Below are 21,439 nucleotides of genomic sequence, written 5' to 3' on the forward strand. Positions count from 1 at the left end.
AGGAATAAAAAGTAAAATGGTTCTTTCTCTTCTCCTTTCACTGCGACTCGTCGAAATACGGTCATACTTTTCCTCTACTGGGCAAATTGCCAAATCAGAAAATGAAAGCAAGGTCAGCTTTTGATCGTGTTATACCACTCTAACGTCATTTCTAATATTTACATAACTTGCCGCACAACTAACGCAATTTGAAAAGTATACAGGGGATTTCAACAACTATACACAAAATACTAGACAATGTATTATTGTCAGAAGTTTTACAGATTCAATATCTAGCATTTCACAAAGTAACTATAATGCATTCATAAATTTCTGATGTCAAAACGTCGCAATGTTGTAGCATCAACTCTGATTCAGTTGGGCTTTCATAAACAACAAAATTCTAATCTAAATAAAATAATTGAATAAAAATGTTATGAAATAAAAATTATTTTAACATTATAGTACATCTAAAAACTACAGTTAATTATACAGCCATAATGGTTTATAGGTTAGTAGTATCTTATCACTATTGATTTCAAGAATTTTACATACGTCTGACAATCGGACGACTTTGACAGGCACATTCGTTTATGTGTTCGAACTAATCAGACAGCATTGTATCTCTTTTTAACTAGAATAAAATGAGAAGGAAAATATTGCAGACTCTGAAAGGAATTTATAAATTGCGACAGGCAATATATTAAACATCTTGATGGCGTATTTACAAGAAAAAACTTTGAATAGACTATATAAATTTATTCTTTTTTATAGGCTACTTTTTTAAATTTTATTTTAAATATACTGTTATTGAGTTAAGGAAAACATAATTTTGTTTTATTGATGTTTTTTTTAAGTTTAAAATGCTTATCAATAATATATTTAATGTTTTGAACTATGGTTTTGATGTATGGGTCTTTTTTGGTAAACCCGTAATTCGGCCACTTTAGAACTTTTTGAACAACACTGTTTAGCTTACAATATTCCGATATTTCCATTTGTGAAACCTACAAAATAAAGAAGAATCTTAAAATTTAAAATCCGGCTTGGATAGCCTCCTGCTGTTGCGATAGTCGCGAGTTGAAATCCTGCTGGGGAATGATCATAAATTTATGTTTGTGATTGTTTATAATTGTGATTGTCCTTAAGGTAGGGGTAAGGTAAGTAAGTAAGAGTGCAGTCACGCAAGTAACCAGACTGGGTAAGACCAGATGTCCTCTGGGATTATCTTCAAGATGATCACTTGCCAGTCAGTAGATAATCCTAAACTAAAATATAAAAACAATAATTTCTATAAACAGTCCCCGTTAATTATTTTTAATTAAAGGGGGTTTACTTGTATTCACAGTTAACGATGCTTAGATGTTTAACACCAGTTCTATATTCGGCGCTGATGTTATAGGTGTATAGGATTTATCAACAAGGACGGATATTGATAACCAACGGAAACCAATTTTGACCATAAAGGAAAGAGTATAAGGAAATGAATCTTCCATATATACAATTGAAATCAAGTTAAATCTTGAAACTGTTACCAGCGAGGGCGTAAAATGTCCAATAGTTTTAGCAGGAATTGTAATAATAATATTTTATTTAAGTGTAAAGTGGAGTGATAAAGGCGACAGGACGGTCCTCCTACTGTTGCTATAATTGCGGGTTCGAATACTGGTCCATGGTCGCAAATTCATGTTTGTCATTGTTTAACATTGATTATTGTTCTTAGGCCAGCGCGCAAAATCCGATTAGGAAAATGATCCCAATCACGCCAGTAACCAGGCTGGGTAAGACCGAATGTCTTCTGGAATAATTTCCAAGTCAGTCACTAGCCAGTCGGTAGGTTCGGATCCCACGTTAAACAGTAGGTCCAGTCCAGATAATCCCTAGTTGGTAAAAAGTAGACTTTAAAATGTACAAAAAACTTACCAAAATTTACATAAAATATTTTTAAAATATCTTTTAATCTTACAACTTTTATATTTAATGAAAATGAAAAATATTTCAGTAATAATTTTTAATTGCAATATACAAAATTTTCTATTTTTATGACATTAATTACAAGGCTATGTAAATATTCATCATCAATGCACATTTTCGATATAACTTAGATATAAATTTAGGCATTTTAGCCTTAAATATAACAATATACAGCATAATGCTTGCTTTGTAGAATTAGAAATATAAAAAAAGAATACATATTTTTATATTTTGTTTGTTTAATTTTTTATAAAATTATTATTTTTATAAATACTATATTTCGCTTAGGATACTAGTCATATATCATATTTATGATAATAGTATATATCATAATTATTGTTAGTAATTTAAATAAATAAAATACTGAAATTAATTTTTAGCATTATTTTACAAATAATGTATTAATGAAGGAAAATAAAATAATTAATTTTTATACATTATCCGAATATTTTTGTTAAGCTTAGTCTTCAGTTGCCAGTACATTAAACCATTAATATCAAATATTATTCCTATTAATTTTTGATTATTATGAGAACAGTTAAAATTATTTATGTATTTATATTTTATCATATGCGTTTGATTTATTATCAAAATGAACTACCATAAAAGCTGATAACATTCGTTGGAATACGTTTAAATATTTAATAATTTTAATGTATATGTATCCGAATGTTGTCAAGTATTATCAATAAATACACAATTAATTTAGGAAATACGTTCAAATTCATTGTGTGTTTCTAATTTAAACCAAACAAAGTATACTTAAATCTCTTTGTTCTTAAAATTAATAAACAACTTGAAAATTATTGACATGTTTATATTTAGATTAATGCGTTACTGCAAATATATTTTTACTCAGCCATTATGTATCGGCCAATTAGTAAGTTATTGGGGAGAAAATAACGTTCTGTTAAAAATAGCCGGCCATTGATAGCATCTAGAATCAATTATGACATTCACTAAATTGGATATCGCTTCCCAATAAATTTCTTTTACGAATTTTCTCACAACTCCAATTTTTATATTGCAATACACTAATAGCATCGAGCGCTCTAAATAGTTTAAATATATCTATTCAAAAATTATTTTTCACTTTGTATTAGATAAATCAACAAAAGTTAATATCACAATTATCACTTGTTTTGAGTTATTTTATGATACACTAGGCATGCCGAGAAGAAGTCACTAGAAGAAGCAATATTTTTTCATATATAGGAATTATTACAGAATAGTTAAAATATTATGAATATTTGTGGTAGCTGCTGGACAACGCGCAAGAAGTCAGAGGATTGAAACTAACCAAACCACGCGAACTTGTCACAATGTGCATTTGCTACACGCTTTACTATTATTTTTTCATCAAAACAACGAAAGTTAAATACAAATCAAAATAAACCGCTGAAAGTGATGCTAGGGTTGCTGTAAGAAACTTACGAAAAGTATGCTTCAACAAAAAGAGCGTGTGAAAGTTGATTCGACAACTCAAATATGGTGATTTTAATATTCAGGACAGAGGATATCCTGTTAGGCCGAAAAGCTTTGAAGATATATATGTAATAAATACAGGAGTTATTTAATGAAGACCAAAACAAATCAAAAACAATTTGCAAAAAACTGAAATGTGAACCCAGTCGTTTACAGGTGATGGGAAAGATATAAAAGATGGGAAGATGGGTGCTACATGAATTGAATGATTAGAAAATTGAAAAGTTATCAGCGAAATGCTGCAGGTATTAAATAAAAACGTAATTTCTAGACCGAATAGTATCCAGTGATGAAAAATGGATTTATTTCGAAAATATCAAGTCAAGAAAATCATGGTTATCATCTAGCGAAGCCGGTCACAAAGCCATCACTATCGACAATTTTTTAAAATTAATTACATCTCACATTAGATATGTTTAATACAATCTTGATTTACAAATTACTTTATTACTCCTGTTCTGTTGTACTTACATTAATACACAAGCAAGGCGATTAATACAAAGTACGGGATTAATACATCAGTACGTATTTCCCAAATTAAAATAAAACTAAACTACTTGAGCTAAAGTTAAGAATACACTTATACACTGAACAAGTTCGCGTGGTTTGGTTAGCTGCAATCGTGTAATTTCCTGCTTGTTGTCTACTGGTTTTATTGCTTCTACTAGTAGCTGTTTTATTTCCTACTAGTAGTAACCTTATTTCAGGTTTTAAGCGAAGAGGTTATCGTGCAGCTCTTCGTTAGTTACGTAGCGATAAACGATGGTAATTATTCGTAGAACTTTGTTTTAGCTGCGTTCGATTGGTAGTTAGTTTAATGTTTCAGTGTAACCCTATATTTTCCCTCCATAGGTTAAAATTGGATTTATGGTTGATTGATATTCATAATGATCAATTTGAATTGTGCATTGATCCAAAAACGTCCAGAACATGCTTAAAAACATGATTACGTGATTTTGCAGCCCGATAACGGGCCGTCTCATACAAGAAAGTCAATCAAAGAAGTGTTGGGATTACTTGCATTAGTTTTATCGCGCCGCCGTACTACCCAGACTTAGTTCCATTCGACTATCACACTTTCGCATCTATTCTGGCATATGCCTACATAGCAGCAACCGATTTAAAAGATGTAGAAAAATGGTTTAGCTCAAAGGAGAAATTTTTCTTTTAAAACGGTATGTATCAATTTCTTGTTATCAAATCGGTAAAAACGCGTCTATAGTTTTTCCAGAATTCGAAAAAGTATCAAAGACGCGTCTTTCAACAAACCGACATAACTTACGGTACAAGGACCAATTTTTTTGTTGCCAATTAAATTATCTATCTCGACCCAAATATGATTTTTTTTATTAATACATTGTTTCTAATCGTTTCCGTCTAACCTACAATTTGTCTTTATTATAACGTAAAACTAGATATATAACTAGAAGGACCCATCGGCCCTAACTCAGTCTCTGGTGAGTTAATGTTTATACATGTCACTGCTGAATTTTTTAATATATGCACCTCACTACACAACACTACACAAGATCAGATGGTTTGATTCTTTTGAGTCTGTGTCCTGTTCTGGTGGTACCCAAAAGCTGCAATATTTCAATATTCTCATGAGAATGGAGTCTTTCCTCATGGCCCCTTGCAATTCTCTTGATTTCTTGTCTGACTGTGGGTATTTGAAGGTCTCGATGTAGGTAAGGAGTCCTATAGTATTTGGGTGCACCCATAATACCTCTCAGGACTTTGTCCTGAAAAATTTGTATTTTATTTATGTTACTCTTTGCAGAACATCCCCATAATTGAACTCCGTATGTCCATATAGGTTTCAATATTTGCTTATATAATAGCAATTTATTATGTACTGATAATTGTGATATTCTTCCAATTAGCCAGTACATTTTCCTATATTTTAGTTCCAGTTCTTTTCCTTTCTTCTTTATTTATTTTTTCTTTATTTCTTCTTTATTTTATTTCCTTCTTGTTGCTATATGGAATGATAGTGTTATTTAATATTATTGGTGTTTGTAAGGTCTGTTTATAGGTGAACTGTACAGATTTACCTTCATTAATTCAAATATGCTTATAAATCCATTTTTATGATTACTCAGTACTGCCATCGTCATCCTAAGGTACTTTTTTTATTTGATGTTAGACTGTTTGAAAAATAATCTGGAAACTATCGTCCTCTGGAATATATGTTATAGTACTTTTGGTAGAATCTTCTATCATCAGATGATTGAACTTGTGTTCGTAAATTTATTTATGGTTTTCTTATCTCATCATTACAATTTAGCAAAAATGAGATAATAAAAATATTTTTAAATTTTCAATAACTACCATATTTTCGATATTTTAGTAGATAGGTAATATTGCAGCTTAAAATGATAATTACGTCAACACACATTATACTTCAATTGTAAATAAGAGCACGTCTCAGGTTAATTGTAATTGTAATTTAAAATTATCGGTTAGCCTTTGACTAAATCAACATATCTGTGATCTACTGATTTAAAATTATTCTATACAATTGAGAATAAATTAGATACTCGTCTCAATATGTAGTTCCTTGAATTTATTCTTTGGTATTTTCGATTACAAAGAAGTCCAAATTTAAGATATATATCAAACTTTTTATAAAAAATAATTTCATTACACTTCTGTAAAAGCTTATGAAATATTTTAAATAATTGTGATATTTGTTAACATTATTTTGCATTTAATTGATTGAGTTCGTACATATTTATATCTACAACTAGAATATGAAACATCCAATAAAAAATCAGTGGATATACGATGGAAGTTTTATGGAGTGTTACAGAAACTTTTCTCCAATAATTAAATCCGAATAAAATGTATAATTAAATATCGCAAAACACCATTAAAACTTGGTATTTCAGAGTTACCTAATATACTTTGGAGTTATAGACAATTACGTACATTTTCCTAAAATCTTATTTAACACATCAACAACTCACGTACTAGTTTCAGCTATATTACCAACTGTTTAAGTTTATAATAAGGTCTTTTGAAACGAAACAAATTAATTGATATTACAATTTAGCTGTGACTAAAATCTGTCTTTAACGGTTGTCGCTTTTTTTTTTGATAATATGGCTTAATTACCCAATAATAAAATATTTAAAAGTTTTTGAATGTTATCCAAAAAAATCGGATAAAAAGGAAAAAATATGTTTGATTACTTAAAAAAGAGTTAAACTTATACGTACATAGTTCAGTTAAAAAGATAATTCGACTAAAGATAGGATTCTCCTTTATCTTTTTATTCTTTATTTCAGTATTAATATAATATATATATATATATATATATATATATATATATATATATATAATTAATATTTTTATACCGCTTGAAATTTAGATGATAGATCATAGATAAACACACATCTGATAAGCAAATATATTATATATTTTAAGTATAACAGAAGCTATATATTTTTATAGTGATATTTGAATTATAATTAGAATTACTTATAGTTATAGTTAAAATTAGTGATCCATGTAGTTAATTATATTTTTTTGATTAACAATTTGCTTTCAAGTAAAAATATATTTTCTCCGCTGAATGTTGCGCAAGTGATCATTGTGTTATAATTATTTGAATAAACAAGATGATTAAAACGGGACACAAGGTTGCTAAATCACAACAATGTGGAAGCAATACAGCTGCTGGACAATACGCAACAAATCAGAAAATTAAAGCCAACGAAACCACAAGAACTTGTGTAGTGTATAAGTGTACCAGGCGTACTGGAAAGTCATTATCATTTTTTTTTCGGAAAAAATGACGTAATTGTCAAGATGTCAAGAAGATTGAAAAATTTATTTATTTAAAGTATTGGCCATTTGATTCTATACATCTTACCCATCTTTCAAGCAATTTGTTCCATCCCAAATAAAACATTCATCGAGTCGTTTTCTAACTTCATCGAAATTGGCCTGCGACTCTGCAAGCAGGAGTTCCATTGATGCAAAAAGTTGATAGTCAGACGGGACAAGGTCTAAAGACTAAGGCAGGTGCGATAATATCTTCCATCCAAGTATTTTCAACGGTTCCTTGGGCGGTTTTGTTTTGTGAGACGGCGCATTATCATGCTGTAAAATCACTTTACCGTGTATTTGGATCCATTCTGGACGTTATTCGATCAATGCATGGTCCAAATTGATAATTTTTTGTCGGTAGCGATCATTAATAACTGTTTCACCAGGTTTTAAAAATTTATAAATTGACACTCTGGTCCCACCAAACACAGAGCATTGTCCTGCGACCAAAACGATTTGGCCTTAGAGTCGATCGGCCGGCTTCGCCAGGTGATAACTATATATTTTCGTGCTTAGGGTTTTCAAAATAAATCTACTTTTCACTAAAAATCCACCACTATTCGATGCAGAAATGACTTCCGATCATAAATTTGAAGCAACATTTCACAGACGATTTTTCGATTTTCCATTTGTTTGTCACTCAATAAATGTAGCACTCATCTTCCCATCCTTCGGATAATCCTCATTGCTTGTAATCTGTCTCTAATGGTTCCTTGGGACGCATGTAATATACACAAACATGATATTATTATTTAGATTCGTTTTACTAGTATTAGGTATTATGTATTATGGTCTTTAACTTTTTAATTAGTTCTTCTATGTTGGTGTCTTTGGGGCTACATACAATTCTCATTGCGTCTTCTAAATGAGTAGAAAAGCTATTGCGGTATTTATTTTTGAAGAAGTTAATTTTGGAAAATAAAGCTTCACAGAGAAAAACTATGATGGAAATATTATGGAGGAAATATTATCAAAATAAATTGTGCATATTCTCGTAAAGTTTCATAGTTATTATGTACATTTTTGCAAAATTCAATGTGTTCCTGCTTTTCCCGATGTTCAATTAAATGAGCTTTGAGTTCTGTGTCGTACTTCAGTTCAATGAGATTGTTTATCATCTGAGTTTTAGAAAATCCAAACTGACTAAATAAAATCATATCATTGTCCTCAAAATGCCAAGAATTTTCTACAAGAATAAAACAGCTAATACTGTAATATAATTATATATAATACTTAATACTTCACACATCATTAAGTCTTTTTTTAATTTCTGACAAATATTCAAGTATAAAACCATATCTTGATAAGTACTATCTGTATCGGCAGCTTCAAATACAAATATTTCATTTTCCAATTATCTTGTTAGACCCTTGAAATTCTAAATTAAGATTGTTAAACTTCAGAGTAATATCAGTCAAAAAAAGCCATTATAGTCTTTATCACTTTGTTGTAGGGATATATTTATTTCGGATTTTAAATGAAAGAACTGTTCTGGAACTATTTCTTTGCTTAACCATCTGTGTAGGACTACATCATCATAATTAGCATGTCACGTGCACGAATGAAATTGATTATGTTGATGACAGTATTTATTACATCAGTAGATATTACATATTAGGTAGATTCCATCCTAACTTCATTAAGGCAATAAGACTATTGGCCACTGACACCCAACAAAAAATAAAATCAAAACGTCTTGTATGGCCCTTAATAGTTATGACGGCTAAGAAGTCCTCTTGTATTATTCCCTCCATACTACCGCACTGAACAAAAAGTGAATACAGACATAGAAGGTATATCCGTACTACAATGTGGAGCAACCAATCTGATTGCCTATAACTTTGCTCAAAAAAAAGATATGTAACTTTCGATTTCATAAAAGGTTTATTTGGTTTTTAATTTTTTTTTTCATTATGATTGAAATATTATATCGGCTAAATGGTGACCGCGATTCGTTATGTAATTTTCGGCTTTTTAAGGTATTTTTCATGACATTCTGCAACATCTGAGGCTGAATTTCTTCAAGTTTGTGACGAATATTGTCTTTAAGATGTTGAATCGCTTGGGACTTGTTCACATAAACTTTTGATTTTAAAAAACCCCATAAGAAAAAGTCTGGTGCTGTTAAATCCGGAGATCTCGCTGGCGATGCTAAATCGCAAATTCGCGAAATTAATTTTCGTGGAAAAACGTCATTCAATAATTCAATTGTTGAACGAGCTGTGTGTGTGCTGTGGCCCCATCTTGCTGAAATCACATGTCCTCTAGTCCTTGCTCTTCCATTTCAGGCACAAGAAAATTTCAAATCATGTCTTGGTACCATTCAGCAGTAACAGTAACTGCAACACCTTGGTCATTTTAGAAAAAATAAGGACCAATGGTGTTTCCAGCATGAATACAACACCATACAGTTGTTTTTAGTGGATGGATGCAATGATGTTTCATGAATTAATTGATCTGTGTTCTCCAAAACCGACTGTTTGTTCTGTTTATTGCGGTGGCCACTGAGAAGAAAATGGGCTCATCGCTTATTATCAATTTAGACAAAAAATCTTCAATTTCACCAGACAGTCTTAGGATTGCATTACTGTACTCCACTCGTTGATCAAAATCTCTCGCAAGAAATTTTTTGGACTAACTGAATTTTGTACGGGAGCATTTCAAATCTGTTTTCAAAATTCGCCTGCACGCAAACTGCGCACAAAAGTGTGTAACTGGGAACCTGCAACACTATCACGCGCCAGAGCCACATTTTCAGCGTTACGAGAAGTCCGTTGTCTTCCAGAACGAGGCATGTCTACTGTTGTACCGTACTGTCGAAAAATCGCATATAAACGATAAATTGTGGTTTTGTGAGGCACTGGACGATTAGGATATTTTTGACGCAATTTCCGCTGAGTGGCAATAATGGAATGATTATTTTCAATAAATATTGTCACTATTTCTGCTCGTTCATGTGATGTATATTTATCCATAATAAAATTTGGACGTCTACACAACACAATGGTTAAAGCGAAAAAGTTAGATCATATACAAGACTAAAGTAATCGCAATTTTTCAACCAGTCAATTACTGACTTAAACAGGTTTTCTTGTTTTGCGCGGCATAGTATAATTTGTAAATACATGTAAAGCAAAATAAATGTTTCTACTTAATTTGTTTGCTGTGCCGCGGCCCCAGTTTGACGACCACTGATCTATATGTTATGTGGTCTAATGTCCGATGTTCATGATAGTTTAGTTCAGCAACTTACAAATCGACGGTCAAACCATTCCAGTCTTTCTATCTTTCTAGAAATGGGAAATAGAACACTCGATATTCAAGTAATATATCGGTTATTTCAGAGAAATATACCACAAATAACTAATATGCTGAGTCTATATTTAACTACACAGACAGCAAACTTTTAATTCAAATCAAGAACCGTCCTTATTTAAAAAAAAGATCGAAATATCAGTGAAACGTTAGATATTTCCCATTTAGTTTATACTGATAATATTATACATTAATGTACAACACGTTATACTTATAAAGAAAATTAATTTAATTAACAAAATATAGAGCAAATATATAGCTCCTATATTTTTTAAATAATGTTTTTGTGTTCTTCTGTGTTATAGATTAATTTGATATTAGACATTTCTCACGTTTTTAGCATTGCGTTATGTACTTATATATGGTAGTAATTATGTATGGAATGTTCGTAATTGGGTTGAAATCATGGATCTATATATTCCTACTACAGTACAGGTTACAGATTAATTTAATATCGTTATGTTTTTTTTTGTAATTAATTAATTTGATATTTCAGATTTCCCACGTTTTAAGAATTGCACGTACGTAATTGGGTAGATACCAGGAATCTATATGTTTCCGGTTATACGAAAAATTACATATATTTTATTAGCATGCATAGTAGCAACAAAACCGCAATAAATTCATAGCAAATACAGGAAATTGGAAATAAATGTTATTAAATATTCTATTTTAGGAATTTTGAGCAAAATTACTATTTATTTTATTAAAAGACTTTAAAAAACGAGGCAGAAGTTCAGTCGGTGCCGAGCCCAAGCAATTCAAAAATAATAATATAATATTGTGACATATACACAAAATTAAATTACGAACAATATAAATCTAATTTCTTGCTCGTATAGACTTCAAAGGGATCAGTTGGTAGTAGTTGAAATAATATTGTAAATAGAGAAATAGGTTTAGGCAGGTATTAAGCTAAATTGTGTGTATATAGTAGAATATAAAATACATGTAGTAGATATGTTAAATAAGGTTTTTGTTTCTTTTTATTTAGGTATTACAAAGATTATTATGTACATATTTAATTTTAAACTTTTTTTTGTGTTAAAAATTTAAGTTTGATTATTTTTTACTTTTCAGTGAGTTTTTTATTTATTTCGTCGGTTAACTCGGTTAATTTTTTTTTTGTTAAAAATATTGTATTACTAGCAAAATGTTTATCATCAGAATCATATTTAATATTGATACAATTTTAAACAAGTAATATTTAACAACTAAAAGAATATCTTGATTATATAGGTTTATTGATATAATATAAAGAAAAAAAGGATAACATAAGTTCAGTACATTATCTTCATTTTAATAGTGCTATATTCTAAATACCGCAAGTGAGAATTATTATATCAATTTAATATAATATAGATGTAATTAAAATGGGCGTTTTTACTTTTTAAATTAATTTTATATGTTTGTATATGTATATGATTAAAAATAATACTTCGATTTAACAACGATTTCTCTCATTTCCAAAACTTTGGGTTGATACCTCTAATTAGAAATTAACAAATATGGCACAGTTATTAGCATAATTTTATTGGCGTTTTTCCAGTATACAAAGATTTATTCCCAAAACCGGAACCTTTCTGTCAGACTATTATCAAGAATCTTACTTATATTACCTTTTAGTTTTTTTAAAATTATGACTGTAACAATGTGTTTAATTTTTAACTAATATAATATTTTCAGAATCTACGCTATTATGAAAATTATTTGTCTCATATTATAAACATATGTTATTTAACAATAAACAAAATCAATGTAAAAAGCACCTTGATAGATCAGAAACTCTTAATCACATCACGAAGCTGGTATCCTCCTCGTAGAAGAATTTGTCAGAGCAATGTGTGGTAGTTTTTTATTTAATATCATGTCCTGATACTGTCGTCCCTTTAAATATCTGTCCACAAGCCAAAGAAATGCTTTCCCATAATGTGAAAACCCCACCATCACTATTAACATCCCATTAATATAGGTATTTCCGATATCCACAAACCGACATCTTGACACCCAACAGCAAAAATCAGGACAATCTGATCATCAGGTCTGAACGATCATCTTTAAATCAGTTTGTTTGTTTCAACATTTTTCAGTGATCTAGAACTTCCTGAGTCATAGTAAGAATAGCTGACCTTAACAACAGCCATAGAGAATTTTAAAATGAAATAAAGCAAAATAATTGAGCGCAAGTACTAGTAATATATTCAAAAAAGTTGTCCACATTTGCTCAAAATAACATTAGTATATTAATTAGCGATATCTATTGGTGAAAATGCGAAGTATCATAATTATTAATTAATATTAAAAATTAATATTTTCACATTCATTACTTTCCTTATTTGATTTGAAGAGATCTGAGAAGAAGAAATCTGTGAAGAAGAAGAAGTCTATCACTCACTTTTAGAATTGTCAGTTTTGGTTTAACGAATTAAAAGTGCTGAATTATAAAGGCGGTCTAGAATATTTTTAAAAAAGTATTTTATTACAAGACCTATTAGACGAAATCCCAGTTCAAATTCTCAAATAACTTTCGGTGGCTCTTGTGACTGGCGATGAAAAGGGAATCTACCATAACAATCTCAAGCGCAAAAGGTCTTTAGTTAGTCCAGATTGGTCATTCATATCAATATGCAGTAGAATGTTCCATGAACTGTTGCTGTGCATAGGGTGGGATCAGAAAGGTATATATTAGTTGAGAATGGAATAACTAGGTGAATATATGTTACTGGAAATGTCTAGTTATGTCAGTTAAACCACATATTGTTGCAAAAAAGACTACTGACATCCAGCACGCTCATTAGACGTAACACTTTTTTACATGATTATATGTTGGATAGATCTGTTTTGATCGACGTAGTATGTCTTCTTCGGCACACACTTTAGAAACGCTGGAGAAATGCGAAAATGGATGATTGCATAGTTGCTAAACCAACATCCTAAAAAGATAAGAAAAATTATGGAAAATATTTTAATTATTAAATATTGTACCAATGTTTCTGAATAAATACCTTATATAATAATAATAAGCACCTAATATATTATACAGTAAAATAATAATACATTAATAAAATTAAATAATAGCCAACTTGATTGGCGCAGTGGTCAAGGGGACAGGATGGCCCTTCTGCAGTTGCGATAGTCGCGATTATTTATAATTGTGATTGTAAATAAGGCAAATTCTGACAAGAAATATCATCCCAGTCATGCAAGTAACTAAGCTGGGTAGGACCGGATGTCCTCTGGGATGACCCCTAACATTGACCCCATTGTTCGAAGTACACTTTAAGCCAGTCCAGATAATTTGGTAAAAGTTAGACTTTAAAATATAGCGAAAAAATATAAATTACAGGTACATTTCATTTACATTTCTGTAGTCGTTACGAAGTCTATGAAACAAAACGAAGATTTTATTCTGAGGTTTAGAATTTATTAGAAAAGCAACAGAAACAATAATTGAACATATATGAAAATAATTGTAAGCGCAATGAGCAAGACGAGGAAATAATCATTTTCTTGTATTGCTAGTTGCTAGACAAAAATGTAAAACCCACGGTAAACAAGCCATTTCAATCATGCTATAAACAAGCTGAGTACGACCGAGTGTTATAAGAAGCGAAGCGCTGCTCAAACAAGTCATGATTCATGTGTCGCAACAATTAATAATCAGAAAACGGGCGAGATCTGGAGAATACAGCGGGTGGCCGAACATTTCCCCTTTTAATGTTTCCAAGTATATTTTCACTGGTTTTGCTACAGGTCGAGCGTTGTCGTTCGGAAGAATAACATTGTTGTGTCTTTGTTAGTATTCCGATTGTTTTTCGGGCGGCGTTCGGTTCAAAGACATCAATTGTAGTCAATAGAGATCTCCATTGATGGTTTCATTAGATTTTAGCAGCTTATAATATACCACATCAAGCGGATTCCATCAAATACAGAACATTAGCTTGGAGCCATGATCTTGATGCAGGACCAAGTGGTCCTCATGATTTTTTTCGCTTTGAATTAACTTAATGGATCCACTTTTCATCAGCAGGCAAATCTACAAACTTTCAGATAATTCTCTTTTCTATCATTCTAGAAATGGTTTCTTGTGTCACTTTCAACAATCCTACATATTTTTCTCGCGTTTTACACGGATCGTTATTGAGTAATCTCATCAAAACCTCGTCTACAATTTCTTTTGCTGTCCATAACACATTTGGCCGTTTTAAAACGGTGAAACCAATATTCACATGTTGAAATTGATGGTTGCCATAAGCTTCAAATTCAGACATTCTTAACGCTCTGAAAAAATATTTTGTTCACAGTTCGGCGATCTGACACGTACTGAAAAATGAAACCTAGCAGTGGCGCTTCAACATGAAGTTGATTGCAAATGTAATCGATTTGATATAAAATAAAAAATATGGCCAATAATAAAAAATTAGTACTTGATAACACGATGACAAATCTTATGTATTTAATATATTAGTAACTAGTTCCGGTGATGGTAATTCCTGTGGTTTTTTGCCCGTCATTGAATCTAGGAAATAAACATAGACGAACATATGACCTTTTTGTCTCTTTCTCGACCCGGCCGTGCGGCTTATTTAGGTCACCGTACGTCCACCAATCCGCGTAGCCGAGGTCGTCACGTGGCTTTGTTGTTATCATCAGCTGTGTCCGGGCCGCTATGCGCGTTCTGGTAGAACCCAAACGTCCGACGCCTCCGCCTCTCGCTTGTTCGGCTTTCGAAAAACAAGGACGGAACACGACCGAGATCAGCTGTTCCCGTCCCGTGTACGGAGCTTGCCGGCCGGTTTGACAGTCAGTCGCCTTTCAGCCGTAGAGGTAGGAACGTAGTAGCTGACGGTCGTTTATTAATAAGTATGTGCATATCCTACGATAACAAGATCATAGAGTTGATTCTTGATGTATCTATAGAGTGTTTTAGTCCACAGCAGGAATCCGTGCAAAAATTACTCGTAAGGAGATTGTATTTTACTCATCATCACGTCGTGCTGTGAAAAACTTTATACCATTTCGGCTATTGAACTTGTCCCGATCAGTTCGTTTTTTTCGTTCGCTCGTTTGGTTGTAGTGTTGTCAAATATTACATCTCCTCGTCATCATGTCGACAGGCAAGAGGATCGCCAAACGTTCGATTATCGGAACCCGCGTGTGTGCACCCGTCCAGGACGGGAAATATTATTCCGGAGTAATCCAAGCCGTGAAAACGCCGGCCCACATAGAACCGCAAAGCAATTGTTTGAACCTGACTCCCGATACGAGATACACGGTCCGTTTCGACTCCAGACAGGGAAACGTCGGGGGAACGACGGTCGAGTATTTCGAAGCCGACTTGATCGGACCGGGATTCCACTCCGTGGTGGGCACCGAGCTGGTGCGTAATCAGAAATGTTTCGTTACATTTAACGGTCGAGAAGTATGCGGAGAAGTGATGACGCACCACGTGGAAACTGACGAAGTTATCATCAGAATTCATCCTAGCGGCACTGAGGTAAGTCTTTGTAAACAAAGCAGACCGGCGATCCCAAGCCGTTGCTAATTTTATCTCTTCGACGCAATTCATTGCGTCCCGTTCGTATTTATCTCATTGAACATAATAACGTCGAAATGATGATAGTTGTGTGTGCTCGCCTTAATTTGTTTACTGCGAATTCATGACAATATCGCCTTGAATGGCGTAGTAAATGGATTTCAGGCGAAGATCATCTTAAAAAAATCCCATTTTACATCGGTTACTAGAAGTGTTGCTGATAAATAATTAGGTGTTTACCCGTTTCTAAATTCGTAAATATCCAATTAAAGACTTGCTTTTTTTTTCTCGTTAAGACATTAGCGAATAATAACAGCTATAAAATAAATACATATGCTTGGTTTTACTAAATAATATCATTCTAACCACCTGCATATATCTAACTATACATATAAACCATGAATCATTTCATCCAATGATATATTACATATGAAGCCTTTTTTGTTCGATATTGATTAAGTAAATATTTTTATAAGCTGACATCTGAGACTCAGCTATCGGGTTCTCATTTGTTTTATGGATCAATTTACAATTTTACGACACCCTGTTTTGTCGTGTATTTAATGGGATTATTTTTTTAGAGATGCTTGGTTTTTTCGTACATATATATGCGGTCCTCCTTTTGTAATTGAGATAATATTCATAAAAAGTTAACTAACTTTTCCAATGTTTTATGCCTATTTTTATTAAGATCTTATTTTCCTTCTTTCCATTGAAATATATTTTTAAAAATATATATGATTATAATATATATTGAGGCTTAATGGGTTTCATTCTTTTTAGTTTTTGGTAGTTTTGTTGGTTTTCATTTATGAAGTATCACATAATTGTAAATAAACTTATTATTAAATTACCACTGGAAATTATGAGTTAAAATTATGTGTTTCTTCACTATGACTTCATTGTCCATTTAAATGATATTACAGAAGTTTAATATTGTTTATTGTATTACATGTTAATTCTGAATATTGAACCAGAACATTAATTTTTTTTTAATTTGATGCTAGGAAAAATATAAATGAATATTATATTATTTTTAATGACATTGAATTATGAAAAGAGGAATCTATATATACAAATTAGTAGTTTTTCAGAAGAAGCAGCATTTTTATTAAACTTGATTTTTGTTTTATTCACAGGTGACTTTTTGATTTTAACAATTATTCATGAAGTAAAATAGATTAGACATACAAGAAAAAGAAAGTAGAAAGGTAGAAAATCATTTTTAGAAAGACATCAATGATTATTAAGAAAATTTTAGATATAATTACACATTAATGACATTACACCGGCACCGGGAGTTCATTCTTTGGTTTTGAACACTCAGCCTTAAGTGAATTTTCGATAAGGAATACTCCTTTGATGGTTCCATCATTAAATCTATGCAATGGCCGTGCTCTAGATCGAAAAAAACTGGCCCGTCCGCTTTGAACGGCGCTATTATTACATGGGATCGAAGCGCATGTACGGAACCGCCACCTTAAGTGCTAGACCGCTTTTATGTATGTGTGTGCATGAGTGACGTCACTAAAATGAACGTTTCTTCTGTGTGCCCGCTGTTAAATGTGCCCGCTTCAATTGTTCCTATGTCGTATTGAATTCGACGCAGTCTCCTCCTGCATAAAATGCAAAAGTGGTGCGCTTGTCCTTTGTTCGCCCGCTTTGTGCTATCAAACAGGTTGCGGTATTGATTAGTGCGATTAAAATTTCCCGATTATTATCAGACAAAGCGAGTAGACAACAACCGACCGAGTGAAAGTCTTATCGGTATCTTAGAAAAAAGTGATAACGTCATACTTAGACTACGGCCTCGAGCAAAAATTCATACAATAATTTTAGGTCGGATAATAGTGCTGAATTATCACAACAGGAGGTAACGCTAACGATGCCAACAATTTTGAAAATAATTGGGATTTAATTGTTAGAAAATTAGAGGTAGTTACAGCAAATTGGTAAGATCGAAATTAATGGAAACGGAAATAGGATAGTTTTTGACTGTAATTTTACATTGATTCGTTTATCATATCAATATTGTCGTGATGTGGTGATAAATATCGAAACCCATTGCAAACGTCGACTCGAAATAAACTTGTGGAAAGGGGCGTATATCATTAATATGTTTATTTTATGAATCGAGAACGGTTTTACCGTTTATTATTTCCTGGGTTTCTCGTTTCCTGCTGTGACAAAGAAAATCATTTCCTATATGTACTTTCACGAATAGTAATTAAGACGAATATGTGATCATTGAAGGACGGTCCAATTCAAGCGATTGTAAAACTAGTATGTTTTCAACTTTAGTTTTTTTTTCGATAATGCTGTTAAACCGATCTAAATATTTCTGGAAATACCCTTGTTATAATTTTTAAAATCTGGTATATTTTATTAATCGATACTGTTTTGCAAAATGTGAAATTAAACTTTTTAAAAAATTAATGGACTGGGGTATTTTTCTTTTACTCAAGGACACTGTCATCACTTTTTATCGGCCTAGAATGATACATCAACTTTTGACCGCACAATACGTTTCGATATAGTGTAGTCTTATTATTCGCTACCGATCGAACAGCTGATTTATTTCTAAACATGGTCGTCAAGGTTTTAATCGTGCTTCCATATGTTTTTTTTATCTTATCAGTATGGATATCCACGACTAGGTTACTGATTCTTACGAACTGGGGCTTTATTATCTACCTCCAACATTGTTCTCATTTATTTTTTGGTTCATCATCGGATCATCGATTAACCCAGACTATTTCAGTAACTTCTTTTTAAACAATGTGAGCAGCAGTAGCTGTAGTTCTATATTTCACAAAACTGTATGCTCAATTATAACAAATATATATTCTAATGCGGTTTTTTAATTAATTAAGAGGTTTCTGTGCATCGTTTCATCGTTGTAGATGAGACTTGGATTGATCTCTGACTCAAAGCGAGATGTTCAAATGTGGGGCGAAACCGTAGTTCTATTCAGAATTGAGTTAAGGCTAGAAATTAACCGAGGTAGTGTTATACAAGTTCTTTTGAGGTCAGCTGTTGTCGACGAGATAATCTCAACTAGATCTAGAAAGACTAATGGCACCGGTGACGCCAAAAATATAACGAATTGTTAACGGCCATGAATATATTGAACTGCCCTCTTTACTGGCTAGATATAGCTCCTTTTGATTTCAAAGAGTTAACGTTGTTAGGAAAAGGATGTTTGGAATGTTCCCTCGTAATTCATGAAATAAGCCAAATTGATACTTAGTGAGAACATGTCGAATAATAAAATGTATCTATAGAATATTAAAACTAGATGGAATACCAGGTTTGTGGGTATCCTTGGGTTATCTAATTATTTAAAACGAGCCTGTATCAATACCTGTGCTAGTTTACGTAACTGAAGTTTATTTTTAATGGCGCCGTTCCACCGCAACACATTATCATCAAAAAAAAAAAGAAAAAAGAAATGGACTGAGACGATGACAAAACTTTTACTTTTAATAGAAAATAATTAGGCAACAAAATTTAATGGCAAGTCTCATGTAAATATTTTGAATGATATAATCTTTTCATATACCACTCGAAGTTTCATTCATTCATTTTCTTTTGTATTTTTAGTTCGTCCATTGCGTTTTTATAAACCTTGAACACTGACTGAATAAAGTTACGGTGGTTTTAAAGTTATACCTCTTTATATGCTTATTAAGGGTTTTGGTGTATCCTATTTCCTCCTCACTGGCCAGATATAGCTCCTTTTGATTTCAAAGAGTTAACGTTGTTAGGAAAAGGATGTTTGGAATGTTCCCTCGTAATTCATGAAACAAACCAAATTGTTACTTAGTGAGAATATGTCGAATAATAAAATGTATCTCTAGCATTCTGCGTATCATAAAAGTGTTATATATCGACAATACTTATAGAATAGCTCAGCATTATTGTATTTTTATATTTCGATTGGAGAGACTATAGGTTGCGGTCAACCAGAGATAAAAATTAGTACCGTTTTTGTAATCAGTGGTTTGCTATTGATATTGTACTAAATTCTGATACTTATTTATTATTAGTTACAAATAGATTTTTATATATTAATACATATTTTAATAATAATTATATTCATAATATATTATGATTATTTTATATAATATTATTTTCCACAATACGATATTAATCTTTATATCAGGAATAAACGTATTTTAGGTTATCCAACAATTCAAAGAATTTTCTCACTTCAATGTTGTCGATTACTTAATGCATTTCGAAACGAAATTTGAATACCAATAACATTTTTTTTAATACGCAAATAAACGCAGACCAACTTCCTGATCGCCTTGCTCTTTCGACTTGAAAATGTCATGCTTCCTCCTATCGATATCTTACTTTTCGATTCGATGCGAAAATGTACGCACACGCCGGCATGTTACCGCGTGTTGCAGTGGTAATGACGGCACGCGAACTCACTCGTAAAAATGTTTTATCTGCACTGACGCAGTACTGATCTGCGTTAAAAATTTACATGCGATAACCTTCGAGATAATTAGGAAACGTGTATGTGGCAGCGGGGAACTGTTAAAAAAGTAGTCATTTCGTTTTTGTGCTAGATGGAATACCAGGTTTGTGGGTGTCCTTGGGTTATCTAATTATTTAAAACGAGCCTGTATCAATACCTGTGCTAGTTTACGTAACTGAAGTTTATTTTTAATGGCGCCGTTCCACCGCAACACATTATCATCAAAAAAAAAAAAGAAATGGACTGAGACGATGACAAAACTTTTACTTTTAATAGAAAATAATTAGGCAACAAAATTTAACGCCAAGTCTCATGTAAATATTTTGGATGATATAATATTTTCATATACCACTCGAAGCTTCATTCATTCATTTTCTTTTGTATTTTTAGTTCGTCCGTTACGTTTTTGTAAACCTTAAACACTGGCTGAATAACGTTATAATGGCTTTAAACTTAGGCCTCTATATGATTTTAGTTTAGATTTACATAGGAATACACTAAATTCTATTTCTTCTTTTTATAAAGAAAATGCTTGATCTCTCTTCAATCACTATATTTACTATTTTATATTAACTATTTAACAGGTCAATTGAAAATTCCCTGGCCTGACACATAGATGGCTCTACTAGAATTAAATCCATATGTTTTTAGTTAGCACTAACCCTCAAAAGATGCGTGTATGAATTTGACAGCTGTTAGTTCATTAGTTTGTGAATTATAGCATTTTGAGTGATGCAACTTTTGTTATTGTGAAAAAATGGATCAAAAGGAATTCGCGTGTTGATAAAATATTCTTTTTTGAAGGGAAAAAATACAGTTCAAGC

At 31.9% G+C, this 21,439-nt stretch overlaps 1 protein-coding gene across 4 annotated transcripts in view; it reads left to right on the top strand.

Moving 5' to 3' along the window:
- Positions 1 to 15,266: 15,266 nt before the first annotated feature.
- Glut4EF (Glucose transporter 4 enhancer factor) overlaps positions 15,267 to 21,439 on the top strand; it is a 162,476-nt gene continuing 156,303 nt past the window's right edge. For 2 of the 4 annotated variants that reach the window (XM_076398218.1, XM_076398220.1), the window contains exon 1: positions 15,267 to 16,084. In XM_076398218.1, the coding sequence (XP_076254333.1) occupies positions 15,695 to 16,084 (390 nt within the window). In that variant the 5' untranslated portion in view covers positions 15,267 to 15,694. The remainder of the gene's footprint in view (positions 16,085 to 21,439) is intronic. The other 2 variants (XM_076398219.1, XM_076398223.1) reach the window with 1 other exon arrangement.

This window comes from Rhynchophorus ferrugineus, unplaced genomic scaffold (genome assembly GCF_030347505.1).
Source record: "Rhynchophorus ferrugineus isolate W39M unplaced genomic scaffold, kcgeb_rfMv2 rfM3, whole genome shotgun sequence".
In the NCBI taxonomy this organism is placed as follows: Eukaryota; Metazoa; Arthropoda; class Insecta; order Coleoptera; family Curculionidae; genus Rhynchophorus; species Rhynchophorus ferrugineus.